This window comes from Herpailurus yagouaroundi, unplaced genomic scaffold (assembly GCF_014898765.1).
Source record: "Herpailurus yagouaroundi ecotype Mexico unplaced genomic scaffold, PumYag 161, whole genome shotgun sequence".
Lineage (NCBI taxonomy): Eukaryota > Metazoa > Chordata > Mammalia > Carnivora > Felidae > Herpailurus > Herpailurus yagouaroundi.
In genome coordinates, this window is record NW_024412402.1 from 15,417,955 (window position 1) to 15,433,525 (window position 15,571).

The 15,571-nt window shown below is 38.0% G+C and overlaps 1 protein-coding gene across 2 annotated transcripts; it reads left to right on the forward strand.

Moving 5' to 3' along the window:
- Positions 1-3,184: 3,184 nt before the first annotated feature.
- TMEM225 (transmembrane protein 225) lies at positions 3,185-7,700 on the forward strand. Of its 2 annotated transcripts, XM_040483378.1 has the most exons (4): positions 4,523-4,924; positions 5,540-5,686; positions 6,176-6,310; positions 7,005-7,681. In XM_040483378.1, exons 1-4 carry the CDS (start codon positions 4,747-4,749, stop codon positions 7,229-7,231), a joined length of 687 nt encoding a protein of 228 aa, XP_040339312.1. In that variant the 5' UTR covers positions 4,523-4,746; the 3' UTR covers positions 7,232-7,681. The 2 variants fall into 2 exon arrangements, with proteins under 2 accessions (XP_040339313.1, XP_040339312.1); XM_040483379.1 differs by lacking the exon at positions 6,176-6,310 and having other exon boundaries at positions 3,185-4,924; positions 7,005-7,700.
- The last annotated feature ends 7,871 nt before the right edge of the window (positions 7,701-15,571 follow it).

Below are 15,571 nucleotides of genomic sequence, written 5' to 3' on the forward strand. Positions count from 1 at the left end.
AGAGAACCTTCACAATATGTTTTTATTTACCATTTGGATATTCTCTTGTGATGTGTCTGGTTCATGTGTTTTGCACATTTTTCTACTAGAAAATTTTTCTTTCTCTTATTTATTTATAGCAGTTCCTATATATTCTGGATACTAGCCCTATCAGAGATGTGTATTTCAAATGTATTCTTTTACCCAACTATAGGCTTTCCCTTTGACATAAATACAACTAAGGCTCTCTGGTGAAACTAAGGCTCTTTACTGGAACAATCTAGTGAATACTTCTGGAGGTCATGAAGGGCACCTCCTTACCATATAGTCCACAAATGCAGGAGCAGAATCCTACTGTGGTCTTGTCAGAAGGAAATAACAATATAGCAGTCTAGTAGAAAGTGAAATTTATTACAAAGATGGTGAAAAAAAAGCCTTAACACTCAGGTTTGAGTACTTAGATCCCGCGGAGCAGAAACTGAAAGGGCTCTACATAGGCCAAAGGAAAGACCATATCAAATGAGGCAAAATTCTGAAACTAGGTCTCTGTCACATGAAGTGGATTATATACTCAATTTTGCAAATCTTTGCTTCCTCTTTTCTCCTCACCAATTCTGAGAAGCCTGGTTTCAGGTCTAGAGTATGTTCCATAGATTCCAGTGGACCTGGGGTCGATCAATGGATACACTTTTATCTGAGTGCTTTAAGTTTGGTAATACTTACCAATATCACAGGATGTAATATACCCCTGTTGCAACTTATTACACCAATGGTGAAGCATATTGCCTTGTGATGCTGGGTTTCTTCATTAGCAATCAGTCCTCTTGGAGGAACATGGATGATAGATGTTAGCGCTCCCCATTAGAAGGGAAGAAGCTCCTTCTGAGCAAGCAATCCTGAGAAGAGGTCTGATGGAGAAAAAGTCATATGAAAATGTCAAACATAACCATCAGTGAACCCTAATGTAAACTATAGACTGGGGGTTAAAACGTTGTATCAATGAGGATTTATTAATTGTTAACAAATGTACCACTCTGGTGGGGGATGTTGATAATGGATGAGGCTGTGCATGTGTGGGGGCAGAGAATTGTCTGTGCTCAATTTTGATGTGACTCTAAAATACTCTTAAAACGTCTATTTTAAAAAATGTAGAAAAAATTCCTAAGACATAGAAAGCAGTGCAGAGAAAAAAAAATAACCTTAAATCCTGGCATATTAAAAAAGAATTTTACGCTATCTTAAGAAATTCAAGGGGATAAAAGCAAAAAAAGGGGGGGGAATAAGGTAACAGCCTAAAGTAGTGAATATATTAAAAATAATGTTTTCGGGATACCTGGGTGGCTCAGTCAGTTAAGTGTCTGGGTCTTATTTTCGACTTAGGTCATGCATGATCTCAGTTTGTGGGTTTGAGCCCTGCATTGGGCTCTGCTCTGGCATCGTGGAGCCTACTTGGGATTCTTTCTCTCCCTCTCTCTTGGTCTGTACCCTGTTTGCACGCTCTCTCTCAAAATAAATAAATAAACTCTAAAAAATGAAAATAAAAGACAAATATCCTACGATTTCACTTATATGTGGAATTTAAGAAACACAACAGATGAACACAGGGGAAGGGAAGGAAAAACAAGATGAAAATGGAGATGGAGGCAAACCAAAAGAGTCTCAAATACAGAGAACAAACTGAGGGTTGCTGGAGGGGTTTTGAGAGGGGATGGGCTTTGTGGGTGATGGGCATTAAGGAGGGCACTTGTTGGATTGAACAGTGGGTGTTCTATGGAAGTGATGAATCACTGGGCTCTACTCCTGAAACCAATCCTACACTTTATGTGAACTAACTTGACTTTAAATAAATTAAAAATAAATAAATAAAAAGCTACAACCTGTAAAATAAATAAAATAAAAAAATGAAATTACCTTTCAAAAAATAAAAATAACGTTTTCAAATGGATAAATACATAAGGACCTGTTGAAATGATGAACAAAAGTGATAACCTCCTAATAAACCAGATTAAGGTGGGAAGGGAGAGGGAGGAAGTAAATCTACAGGAAAAAAAATCAATCCTTATCTTTTTGTGACACAAACAAATATTTCAAGATGAAATTGTCTGCGATTGTTTCAGAATAATTCAGGGGAGGGCCATTGAAATTGGATGAAGGGTACCTGGGAATCATTATGTTATTCTCTATTTTTTCCAATATTGCACATTTCCCTCTTGAAACTACAATTCTACTTTTCTTTTTCCCTTTTTTGCTATTTTTGCTATTTATTCATTTAACAGTTGCCTGTTAAAAACAAAACAACAAAAACTGCCTGTCTTTCTTCTGCCTCCACTCCCGCCCTCATTTTACTGAAGATGCTGTGACCCAAACCACCAGTGACATTCTGATTGCCCATAAAGTGATATTTGTTCAGCTCCTACAAAATGTGATTTCCTTACAGCATTAGCTATCATTGCCCAATCTCTCCTCAAAACTCCAGCCTCTTTTTACTTCCTCAGCAACACTTGTATTTCTCTACCTTCTCTCTGACTGGCCCTCCTTTGCTCTTTATCATAAATATTGACGTTCTCCAGAATTTCCTTCTCTGTCTCTTGTTACATCCCTACATAAGGATATGCACACATGTTTCAACTGCCATCCCTAGACTGATGGATGACCCTTAATCTGTTGTCAAGTTCCAGAACAAAATTCTGTCTATCGTGTGCCCTGTAGACACCTTAAACTGAACCCAAACCAGTATTTACTAGCTTCTTCAACAGGCTTGTGTTTCCAGCCATATTTTACATCTTACTTAATGGCATCGTTGACTACTGTTCTCCTTAGCTGAAAACATGATTTCCTCCTTGACCCGTCTCTCGCAAATCCCTCACATCCTACCAGTTTCTCTAATCTGGCTACATCTTTGTATCCTTAGTTCCATCATCTATAAGTTTAAAGGAGGCTTAAGTCTTTCAGCCCAGGAATCCTACTCTTAAGGATCTATTGCATAGAAATAAAAGCATCAATACGTAAGAGCATAATAATATAAGTTGCCATAGTGTGCTCTTATGCTATGACCCTCTTGGTCCTTCCACTACACTAATTCCCAGGGGTCAAGGGTCAAACAAATAGGTGATTCTATGGCAGTTGGCAGCCCTAACAGCAAACTGGCCCTGATAAAGAAAGGAAAGGGGAAGGGGGGAGCTCATTTTCAAGACTACCCGAGGTGCTGGCTGCTGAGGCTCGCAGTTCCTGAGAGATAAAGGAATTGCCTTGGACTCAGAAGGGAGTTACCAGCCCAGGAACAGCCTGCATTCCAGGGCAAACTGAGCTCTCTTGCTGCACTCAGGATGACTCCAAAAGCCACACCAGGTCCAAATGTGGTGCTGGCTAACATTTCTTTTCTTGTAACTGCATCTCAGCTCAACCTCTCCTCAAATCTGCTTCCTTAAACACTGGCAGATGTGACTCTTGGCTAAGTACTCCCCAATAAACTCTCTACACATAATTCTCTGCCTCAGAGGTGCTTTTCCAAGGAGTCCAAATTAATACTATGGTAATTGCCTACATGTCATTTGTTATGTGCCAAGAACGCTTTTTAAGTGCTTTACATTCCTAAACTCATGCAATCTTTTTACAAAATTCTTGTGTAGTAGGAAGCATTATTATCTGTAAGATCACAAAACTGCTCACCGGTAGAGCCAGGATGTAAAGCCAGGATTGTGAGTCCATTTTCTTAACCACGGAGTCTCCCTTGTGAGATTAAATATATTGAGCATTGTTTTTTACAAAAAAATTTAAAATAAAATATACCAAGATATGTACAGAGGTCTGGAAGAAAGAAAGCACAGCATGTTTGAAGCAATGAAAGAAATCCAGTTGGCCCATGGAAAGGTCAAAGAAATAGGCAGAGAGAGGCCATTAGATATGACTTTTATCTTAGTTCAGTAAAAGGCCTTTTTTCGGGGTAGGGGGAAGATTTTAATACAAGTCCTCTGACTGAGCTTACTGAATACCATAGTGGCCTACTCAAGAATCCATAAACGTTTTCTCTGACAAGTTACAAAGACAGTTGTCAAGAAATAATGGTCTGGCCTTATAAATGATATTGGAGTGCAATGCTTTGGTGTATCAAGCCAGCTTTTGTGGTTTCAAGGTGCTGGTCTACTTCCCAGATGCCTACCTAACTAAACTTCTTTAAGCGTTCCAAATGAGGACACAAGTTTCTCTAAAACATCCTATATTCTGAATGGTCATTCCCTTTTGTGGTACTAGCTGGCTGACTATTCCTGTCAACGATCTTGAATGCCTTTTTCTCTTCACTGATCCCTACCTAATGTCAAGTAATCCTGGAACATATAATCCTAGCTCTAAAATTGGACCTATTTAGTCAGGCATGCCTAACCTCTTTCAAGGCCTCTAATTATCACTAAAGCTGGCAGCTCTCTCTAATATGTGATATTTTATCTCCCTCTATATTGGGTAGCTCTCTCATGACCTGTAGTCAGCCATGGTCCTCCTACTGCACCAGCCATCAGGGTCAAGGGTCAAGTCAATAGATGATTCCATGGCAGTTAGCAGCCCTGACAGCAGGGCAGGCCACATATAGGAGTAGTGGGGGGTGGGATTTATCTTCTTTGGTCCACAGGCTTTATCAGCTCTGCCCCTGCCAATACCTCAGCAATCACTAAAAGTTTAGATTTTGCTCTTCCTCTTGTGAAGAAATAATCAAATCAGAGAAGAGCCATCTGAGATGTTGGTGGTGGTCTCGGCTTGAAATCCCCATTCACAATGGGGAACATGTCACCCAGAGGTATCCAGGCCACCAACATGGTCTTCTCCTCCTGGGCCTTAGTCTTCTTGGCCATAGGAATCATCATGGAAGAATGGGTTGAACTGACATTGGAAACAAAGAAAAATACAGTAAGCCACAGTCCCTGGATATGTTGCACTACTCTTTGGCCAGAAGGTCAGAACTGCACTATGGAAAGAGACGGGTGGAGAGGGAGGGTTCATCTTTCCTTGACTTCCATTTATCTCACCGGCTTACTCATTATTATTCTCTGGGGCAACTTCTGCTGGCTGCATTGCACCCAGCTCCATAATCAAGAGTCAAGGCTGACTCTAAAATCTCGCCATTTTGAATATTTTGGAGAAAAGTTTAGAAGCTCACAGACTTCACTGCTGGACACTTGAGAGACATTGGCAGTAGCAGCAGGGTGGTCAGCACATCTAGAACATGAGGGAATAAAAGAAAGGTAACTGGCAACAAGGAAAATAGCTTGTTTTGCCACTGGAGGAGGGCAGGATGAATTATATTTAACAAGAAATCTGTTCCGTGAAAAGAATAGAAGAGAAAGAAACTTACAGAAACACTAAGAGAACAGTTTCTTCTGGTTCTCTTTCCCACTCAGCTTAAGGCCCCCTACCTCTTTATTCTTTCCCCTTGTTCCTCTTTATTATTTAAAGAAATATTTTTACCTCATTCTGATTTTTACCCAGAGAATTGTGGAAATTTCCAGGTGGAAATGAGCCTAGAAAAAATATCTGTCCCTCTTTCAACATAGCGTCTGCTTTCCAACAGATGGCCTGGAAGTGGTCAGGACCATGATGATTTTGGTTCTCATCCTTTCCTTCATCCATAACTTGTTCCTGGGTTTGGAATCCACCTACCTGATTCCTCAAACTAAACATACCCTCTTCATCGCTGTCTTCCTCAGTTTCTTTACAGGTAACCTCTTGGCTCCCCTAACACAGGCTTGGAGATAAATTTGGTTTAAGGATCTAGGCTGCAACCATCCTAGTTCTTTGGCTCAGATACGCAGCTTCTGAATTGAATGTACCACTTAGCAAGGTTGGGTTTTTTTTTTTTAATGTTTGTTTATTTTTGAGAGAGAGAGAGAGAGAGAGAGCACAAATTGGGGAGGGGCAAAGAGAGAGGGAGACAGAATCCAAAGCAGGCTCCAGGTTCTGAACTGTCAGCACAGAGTGCAAGGTGAGGCTTGAACTCACGAACCATGAGATCATGACCTGAGCTGAAGTCAGACGCTTAACCGACCAAGCTACCCAGGGCCCCGATTTTTGAACATAGTGCAGTTGTATGTAGGAGGTTTGGAAGTCAGGCATATCTTGGGTTAAGACTTCAGTAGAAGAGCCAAAGTTCCTTAGAAGGGATTCCCCCCCGGCCCCCCCCCCCCGCCTTCTTTTGTCTGGACATTAGGTCTCCTTCTGCTCTGTGCACTCCTAATGTATCACCAAAAGCTAAGTCAAGGTAAATCCGTGTACTACTCCAGTTACAAGATCACCTGGATCATTTTCACTGCCTACTTAAATGTCTCCCTCTTTGTGGCCTCTGGTGAGTGTTTTCAGGGCCCCTGATAGGTGATTAGATAGATAGATAACCATAGGTGATGGGAAAGCGAGATGGGGAAAAGTGCCAATCCTTACATGTTAAAGGGCTAAGGTTCAGGTGACTCACTCTCTGAGGGCAGTTCCTTCAAGGGCAGAGTTGGAGACGAGGGCTGTGTGAAATATTCAACAAGCTTGCCTCAAGGGCAGCGCTCATTTCTGCCCTTTCTACTGTCTTTCACACCATCCCCACGTCAGGACCGAGATAACCATCCAAGTCATGACTAAGGAGAGTTGCTGATGGGGAATGTTTATTGATATGGCAAGGGACAGTATACCCTGGGTGTCCCGTGTAGTGTTGAGGCACTTGGAGGTCAGAGACAAGCAATATCTGATGTTACGTGGTCACCTGACAACCCTGGAGACCCTCATTTTCTTAAAAAGTCTTGAAAATTTCATTTGGAATTGCACTCACAACCCAGAAGCATGTCTTCTTTCAAAATGACATGAACAGCATTTAAGCTATTGTGGATACACTTCTGGTCTCTTCCACTAAAGCATCCTCCTCTCCAGTGGCCTGGGGCAGTTCAAAGGGACCCACAGGGCTTTGGGTTGGAGTATCTCTGCTGACATAGAGGGAAGTATTTCTGTAACTCTCCACTGACCCCTCATCACCCTTCCCTGGCTTCTCTTTTCCCCAGGAGTCCTCTCTCTCCTACAGTACAAACAATCCATCAAGAGCTTTGCCTGCCTGACCATCCTCCGTACATCCAGCAGAGAAATTAAGGACAGACAGGAGTCTGAGAGTTCTATCAAAGTTATTTCCTTACCAGAACAGCCCGCAATGCTTCGTAGTACTGTTCACACAAAGGAAGATTTTCCAAACAGAGCACACATCCAAACACGTCGTGTAACCTGGGCTGTATGATTTGACAATGTATCTTTCAGTGTGTGCTTGTCTTAATAGAAACAACGTTGTGTGTATGTGCATTGTGTCTCTACAGCCGTGGTGTCTTTGTTTGGCATTATTTAATGCATGTGACTGGGTTAGGGTCTGTAAGAAGATCCGGAAGGTGGTTTTTTCATTTTTATTTATTTTTTTTCGATCCTGACCTGTTGAACAGTTTCTTTTATTTGTTCTCACCATTTAATAACATTTGTTATTCATTTAATAAATATTATCATTAACTAATACTTGCTGTATTGTTAACTCTATACATCACACTTATTTTATTGTGAAATATTTCAGACATTCAGAAAGAATACAAAACATGATAAACATCTGTGCACACATCACTCAGCCTTATGAAATTTTACAATTATGCCCTATTTGCTTTAGATGTTTTCAAATTAAATTTATAGACAAAACGGATGTTCCTCTAAAAAGTTCCCTAATCTCATTTCCCTCCCTTGCTGCTCGTCACAAAACACTTTCAATGATGCATCGCTGATCATTTTACATTCACATTGTCATTTTTTAGAACTTAATGCATCTTTAAAAATTATATAGATTAGCTTTCCAAATCTTCAAAGATCATTAAAAGTCAGACTGTACAGATCATTTTTGCAGCTTGTTTTTTTCACTCAACTGCGTGTATGGTTTTGGGATTCATTACGTTTTGTTTGACTTCATTCATTGAAACTACTGCTAAGTTTTCCATTGTAGAGATAAAATGTAAAATATTCATTCTCCAGTTGATGAAAATCTAGTTGTTTTCTTTTATTCTGTTATAAATAGTGCTGTTATGAACTTTCTTATACACAACTCCCTCTGTCCATGAGCTAGAGTTTCTCTTAGGGTATTTATCTAGGACTAGAATAGCAGAAACTCTCTTTATTGGGGCGCCTGGGTGGCTCAATCAGTTGGGTGTTGGACTTCGACTCCGGATTTGTGAGTTTGAGCACCGCATTGGGCTCTCTGCTGTCAGCACAGAGCCCACTTTGGATCCTCTGTCCCTCCCCCCTTCTGCCCCTCCCCCCTCTGCCCCTCCCCATTTGCACGCGCGCGCACTCACTCTCTCTCAAAAGTAAACATTAAAAAAAAGAAAGTATCTTCATTTTCAAGTTAACTAAATATTGACAAAGTGATGCAAAAAATGGCTGTTATAATTTACGCTTCTGCCAGCAATGTATGAAAATTCTAGTTTCTTTGTACCTTGCCAGTCCTTCAGTGATCAGTCTTTTTAATGTCTGAACTATCACTGAGTTTGCTCACTTTTTAAGAAAATGAGGGTCTCCAGGCTTGTCAGGTGACCACGTAACATCAGATATTGCTTGTCTCTGACCTCCAAGTGCCTCAACACTACACTGGACACTCAGGGTATACTGTCCCTTGCCACATCAATAAACATTCCCTATCAGCAACTCTCCTTTTCATTTCATTATTGAGCTTTTGGATTTCCTCTTCTCTGAATTACTGTGTTTGACCATTTTTAAAATGAATGACTTGTCTATTTCTTATTGATTTGTAGTTCTTATATATTGGAAACTAATACTGACTGGTTGTGCCTTGGCTTTTAACCTTGTTTATGAGGTTTTTTTTGTTTTACAGAGGTATTCAAATGAAATGTAATACAATAGATCAACCTTTTCCTTTTAGTTGGTGCTTTATTGTGTCTTTTTAAAAAAAATTTTTTTTAACGTTTATTTTTGAGACAGAGAGAGACAGAGCATGAACAGGGGAGGGGCAGAGAGAGAGGGAGACACAGAATCCGAAACAGGCTCTGGGCTCCGAGCTGTCAGCACAGAGCCCAACGCAGGGCTTGAACTCACGGACCGTGAGATCATGACCTGAGCCGAAGTTGGACGCCTAACCGACCAAGCCACCCAGGCGCCCCTATTGTGTCTTATTTAACAATTCCTTCCTTGCTCTCTTTACTCTTATTGGGAATAATCTCTAAGTATTATATAAGGTAAAGATCCAATTTTACCTACTTTCCATGTGGATAACTATCTATTCAGATTATTTTTATGGCTTAATTCCTTATCTTACTGCGTTGTAACATAATCTCCTACATATACCAAATATACATAAAAGTCAGTCTGTTTCTGATCTCCATAGCTTATTCCATTGGTCTATTTTTATATCCCTGCATGGCACAACGATCTTAATTACTATGTAGAGAAAGCAAGTGTTGATGTTCAATATGCCCAAGTCCTTATTCTTGTTCAAAATTATCTTGACTTGTTCTTGGTCTTTGGTCTTCATATAAATAGCAAGATTAGCTTGTATAGTTCCAGAAAAATCCTACTTATGATTTGATTCAGAATCATATTAATTTATTAACTAATTTGGGGATAATTAACAATGCTAATAATATTTTTTCATCCAATGCCAAAATATGATACTATGTATTTAGGTCTTCTTTCACGTCCTTCAATAATGTTGTATGATTTATTTTTTCCAGACAGATCTTTCTGTTAAGGTTGATTCATAGGTAACCTGCAGTTTTATGCTTTTCTGAATTGAAATATTTTATAACATTTTCTAGTTGCCTATTACTGGTGTAAAGTTGTTGATTTTTGTCTCTAGAAACTTTACTGAATTCTTATTTTAGTACTTATAATTTTACCTGTATGTTCTCTTAGGTTATCCTTGGAGGAAAACATATTGTCCGCAGAAAAGATGTTCACTTCATTCCAATACTTATATCACTTACTTCTTTTGTGTTGTCTTATTCATTGGCTCAGATCTCCAAGATAAGGTTGAATGGGAAAAAAGATAGTAAGCATCCTTTCTATGTTCCTTATTTTAATAAGAATGCCTCCATAATCCTAATAGTTGATATTATATGCACTGTAGAATTTGTCATATTTGCCTCATCAAATTAAAGGACTTCTTGGGGCACCTGGGTGGCTCAGTGGGTTAAGCATCTGACTTTGGCTCAGGTCATGATCTCATGGTTCGTGGGTTCAAGCCCTGTGCCAGGCTCTGTGCTGACAGCTCAGAGCCTGGAGCCTGCTTCAGATTCTGTGTCTTCCTCTCTCTCTGTCCCTCCCCCGCTCATGCTCTGTCTCTCTCTGTCTCTCAAAAATGAATAAGCATTAAAAAAATTAAAAAAAAATAAAGGACTTCTTCTATATCTAATTTGCAGAGTGAGTTTACCAAAAGTAAATGATTAATTTTATTGAAAATTTCTATGCGTCTATTGAGATCAGTTGATTTTTTTCCTATTCCAATAATAGGATGTATCTTTTATATAAATTATAATTTGTGAAAATTTTCTCTGTATTTTATTGTGAAATATTTTAAACATACAGAACAAAGTAGAAAGCAATGTGATAACCACTTATGTACCTATTGCCTAACTTTTTAAAAGCTTAACGCTGTGCCCCATTTGTTTTAGATTGTTTTAAATTAAATTTGCAGACTCATCTGATGTGCCTGTACAAATTTTACCACACCAACTTTCCTCTCTTGTTTCTCATTGTTAAACAGTTTGCATACCTGGAAAAATTCCCGTTTAGTCATGTTTCTCTTAATAAATTGCTGAAATAAATTTTCTAATTATTTTAGAATTCTTGAATCTATGTAAGTCAAATTTGGCTATGATTTCTCTTCTCGTACTCTCTTTGCCCCCTTTATTTTATTTTCATGTGTTATTTTGTTTTGGTTTTGGAAGAAAGCTTGAGTAACCTTTTTTGACATATGACATGCATATATACAAGTTCGCAAATGGTAAATGTATATCTCTTTAAATGTTCACAAAGAGAACACCCCTGTGTAATGAACACTCAAATAAAGAAACAGAATCTGAACAGCACTCTAGAAGTCTCCCTCATGCCATTTGAATATAATATTTCATATTATTGTTGTAAATTTTTATTATAAATATATGTATTTAAAGTTTATTTATTTATTTTGAGAGAGAGAGAGCATGCTAGAGCATGAGCAGAGAAGTGGCAGAGAGAGAAGAGAAAGAATCCCAAGCAGGTTCCACAATGTCAGCACAGAGCCCAATGTGGGGCCCAGACTCATGAACCGTGAGATCATGACCTGAGCTGAAATCAACAGTCAGATGCTTAACCAACTGAGCCACCCAGGTGCCCCTCGTGGCAATGTTTTTCCTTTTTAATGCTTATTCATTTTTGAGAGACAGAGAGACAGAGCACGAGTGGGGGGAGAGGCAGAGAGAGAGGGAGACTCAGAATCTGGAGCAGGATCCAGGCTCTGAGCTGTCAGCACAGAGCCTGATGCAGGGCTCAAACTCATGAGATCATGAGATAATGACCTGAGCCGAAGTCAGATGCTTAGCTGACTCAGCCACCCAGGCGCCCCTGCCCCTCATTGTAGTTTTGGTTTGTATATCGCTAATGATAAGTGATGATGAACATCTGTCCATGTGTCTGCTGGCTGTCGGTATGTCTTCTTTGGAGAAATGTCTGTTCATGTCTTCTGCCCATTTTCTAATAGGATTATTTGTTTTGGGGGTGTTGAGTTTTATAAGTTCTTTGTAGTTTTTGGATAGTAACCCTGTACAGATATGTCATTTGCAAATATCTTCCTCCCATTCTATAGGTTGCCTTTAGTTTTGTTGATTATTTCCTTTGCTGTGCAGCAGTTTATTTATTTAGTCCCAATAGTTTATTTTTGCTTTTGTTTCCCTTGCCCCAGGAGACATATCTAGAGAGAAGTGGCTGAAGCCCATGTCAAAGAAGTTATTGCCTGTGTTCTCTTCTAGGATTTTTGTGGTCTCACGTCTCACAGTTAGGTCTTTAACCCATTTTGAGTTTATTTTTGTGCGTGGTGTGGATAGATAGATAAAGATAGAAAGTGGTATAGTTTCATTCTTTTGCATCTTCCTGTCCAGTTTTCCCAACACCATTTGCTGAAGAAACTGTCTTCTTCCTGTTAAATATTCTTTCCTGCTTTATCGAAGATTAATTGATCATATAATTGTGGGTTTATTTCTGCATTTTTTATTCTGTTCTATTGATTGATGTTCCGTTTTGTGCCAGCACCACACAATTTTGATAACTACAGCTTTGTAACGTAACTTGAAGTCCCTAATTGTCATGCCTCCAGCTTTGCTTTTCTTTTTCAAGATTGCTTTGGCTGGTTGGGGTCTTTTGTGGTTCCATACAAATTTTAGGATTCTTTGTTCTAGTTCTGTGAAAAATTCTGTTAGTATTGATAGGGATTGCATTAAATGTGTAGATTGCTTTGGGTAGTATAACATTTCAACAATATCTGTTCTTCCTCTCCATAAGCATGTAATGTCTTTCCATCCTGGGTATCTTATTATTTTGGGTGCAAGTGTAAACAGGATTATTTTTTAAATTTCTCTTTCTGCTGCTTCATTATTGGTGTACAGAAATGAGGCAGATTTCTGCACAGTTGGTTTTGTATCTTGAGACTTTACTGAATTTATTTGTTACAATAGTCAAGATATGGAAGCAGCCCAAGTGTCCACTGATTGATGAGTGGGTAAAGAAGATGTATATACAATGCAATGTTATTCAACCATAAAAAAGAATGATATCTTGTCATTTGCAATGTCATGGATAGAGCTAGAAAGTATGCTAAGCCAAATAAGTCAGTCAGAGAAAGACAAATACCATATGATTTCACCCATCTGTGGAGTTTAAGAAATAAAACACACAAGCAAAGGGGGGAAAATAAGAAAGAGAGACAAATCAAGAAACAGACTTTTGGTTATAAAGAGCAAACTTGATGGTTACCAGAGGGGATGTGGGTAGGCAGATGGGTAAAATAGGTGATGTGTATTAAAGAGTGCACCTGTTGTGATGAGCACTGGGTGATGTATGGAAGTGTTGAATTACTACATTGTACAACTGAAACTAATATAATACTGTGTATTAACTGACTGGAATTAAAATACAACCTTAAAAAATAAAAGTAATAAATATATAAGAGGGGAAACTAGCCTCATGAGATATCAAAACAGACTCTAAGCCTTTATATTTAGAAAGTGTGATACTGACTTGAACAGGTAAGAAGACTAGCTAAATAGAATAGAAATTCTAGAAATAGACCAAAGTACATGCAAAGGTTAATATATGATAAAGATAGAATCTCAAATAATTAGGGAAAATTTGGAATTTTTAATACATAGTGTTGGGACAACTAGTTATGTCTTTGGAAAAACATAAAATTAGATTTAAAATTAGACTTCATATCATTTATAAGGATAACTAAATGTAAGAAATAAAAATGTACAAGCATCAGATGAAAAGAGGTGATTTTTCTTTAAGATGGATTTATGGAATATTTTTCAACTATAACTCAAAATTTACATGCAACAGAAGAATAGATTGATATATTTGACTCAATAAAAGCAAAAAAAATTTTTGCATTAGAAAACACCATAAACAAAACAAAATATTTACAACATATATCACAGAAAAAGTGATAATCTCCCCAATATATAAAGAATTCTTAAAATTTGGAAAAAAATGTTCAAAACGTAGAAGAAAAGTGGGAAAACATATAAAAAAAATTCACAAAGATATTCCAAAGTAGTTCCTGATGTTCAATCTTACTGATAGAGGAAATAAAAATTAAAACCATAATGAAATACCATTTTACATATATCATTAAGTTAAAAAAAATTATTTTTCAAAATTAGATGCAACCCTAGTAAACACTTTTGGTCAGTTTTATAAAAAACATCAAAAAGTAATTTTCCAGGGGGCCTGCGTGACTCAATCGGTTAAGCATCCAACTTCGGCTCAGGTCATGATCTCACAGTTTGTGAGTTCGAGTCCTGTGACGGGCTCTGTGCTGACAGCCCAGAGCCTGGAGTCTGCTTTGGATTCTGTGTCCTTCTCTGTGCCCCTACCCTGCTTGCACTCTGTCTCTCTCTCTCTAAAAAATAAGTAAGCATTAAAAAAAAACAAGTAATTTTCCAGAATCCAGGAAAACTTGAGATAGTCCCCAATTCATTAGATGTTATCTGGCTTCAAGACCTACCAAGACAGTATGAAATGTAGTCTTTAGACTGATTTCACCACTGGATTCATATGTAAAAGTCCTAACATTAATACCAACAAACAAAAACAACAGCACCTTAAAGTTTCACCCAGAAATTTTAGAATCTATTTATACTAAAAACTGTACATAAATTCATTTCATGTAAACTGATCCAATTATAAATATTGATAACCTCAATAAAATAAAGCAACCATCAAGAAAATTTCAGGGGCGCCTGGGTGGCTCAGTCAGTTAAGCATCTGACTTCAACTCAGGTCATGATCGTGGGGCTTGTGAGTTCAAGCCCCGCGTCGGGCTCTGTGCTGACAGCTCAGAGCTTGGAGCCTGCTTCTGATTCTGTCTCCCTCTCTCTCTATTCCTCCCCTGTTCACGCTCTGTCTCTCCCTCTCTCTCAAAAATAAATAAACGTTAAAAATATTTAAAAAATTTTCAAAATATTTAGTAATCTAGTAATAAAGTGATCTTCCCTCACAAGGAAAAATAAAAACCATAAGTATTAAAATAAGAGAAAGAAATCAAAGATTTTTGCTCTCACCATTACCTAATATCTTTCTGGATTTATCGCTAAATTCAAATCAGTGAAATATACATAAATGTATTAGTTTAAAAACAAGTAAAGCTAGGATATACTGGTATGAGAATTGATAAGACTTTTCAATGAAATAAAATCAAATGTTGAAACAAATCTTGATACATATAAAAAAACTTAGTGTATGACAAAAAGTATATCACAAACCAATAGCAAAGGTATAAGTTACATAAAAAATAGAGTTTGGAAATTTAGCTTCTTAGAAAAACATTAATGCTTCACTTAAACTTCCAGACTCTCTATAGATTTAAATGGAAAATAAATAAAGGAACAAAACTGAATAAAATCTAGGTAATCTAGGATGCACATTAACTGGGAAAGGCCTTTCTAAACATAAAAAACAAATTATGAAATAATATTTAAAGCACAAAAAAGTGGGGGCACCTGGGTGGCCCAGTGGGTTAAGCATCTGACTATTTTGGCTCAGGTCATGATCTCATGGTTCATGAGATTGAGCCCTGCATGGAACTCTGTGCTGACAGTACAGAGCCTGCTTGGAATTCTCTCTCTCCTTCTCTCTCTGTCTTTCCCCTGGTTGCACATACTCTCTCTCTCAAAATAAATAAATAAACATTAAAAAAGAAATTTAAAACACGGGGTCTTGACCATTGAATAGTCAAGAATGTAATAGTTTATATAAATTATAAACACATATAAACACATATATTTAAATATATACATGCCTAGTTACATATAAATATTCATGCACATGAATATGTAAATGG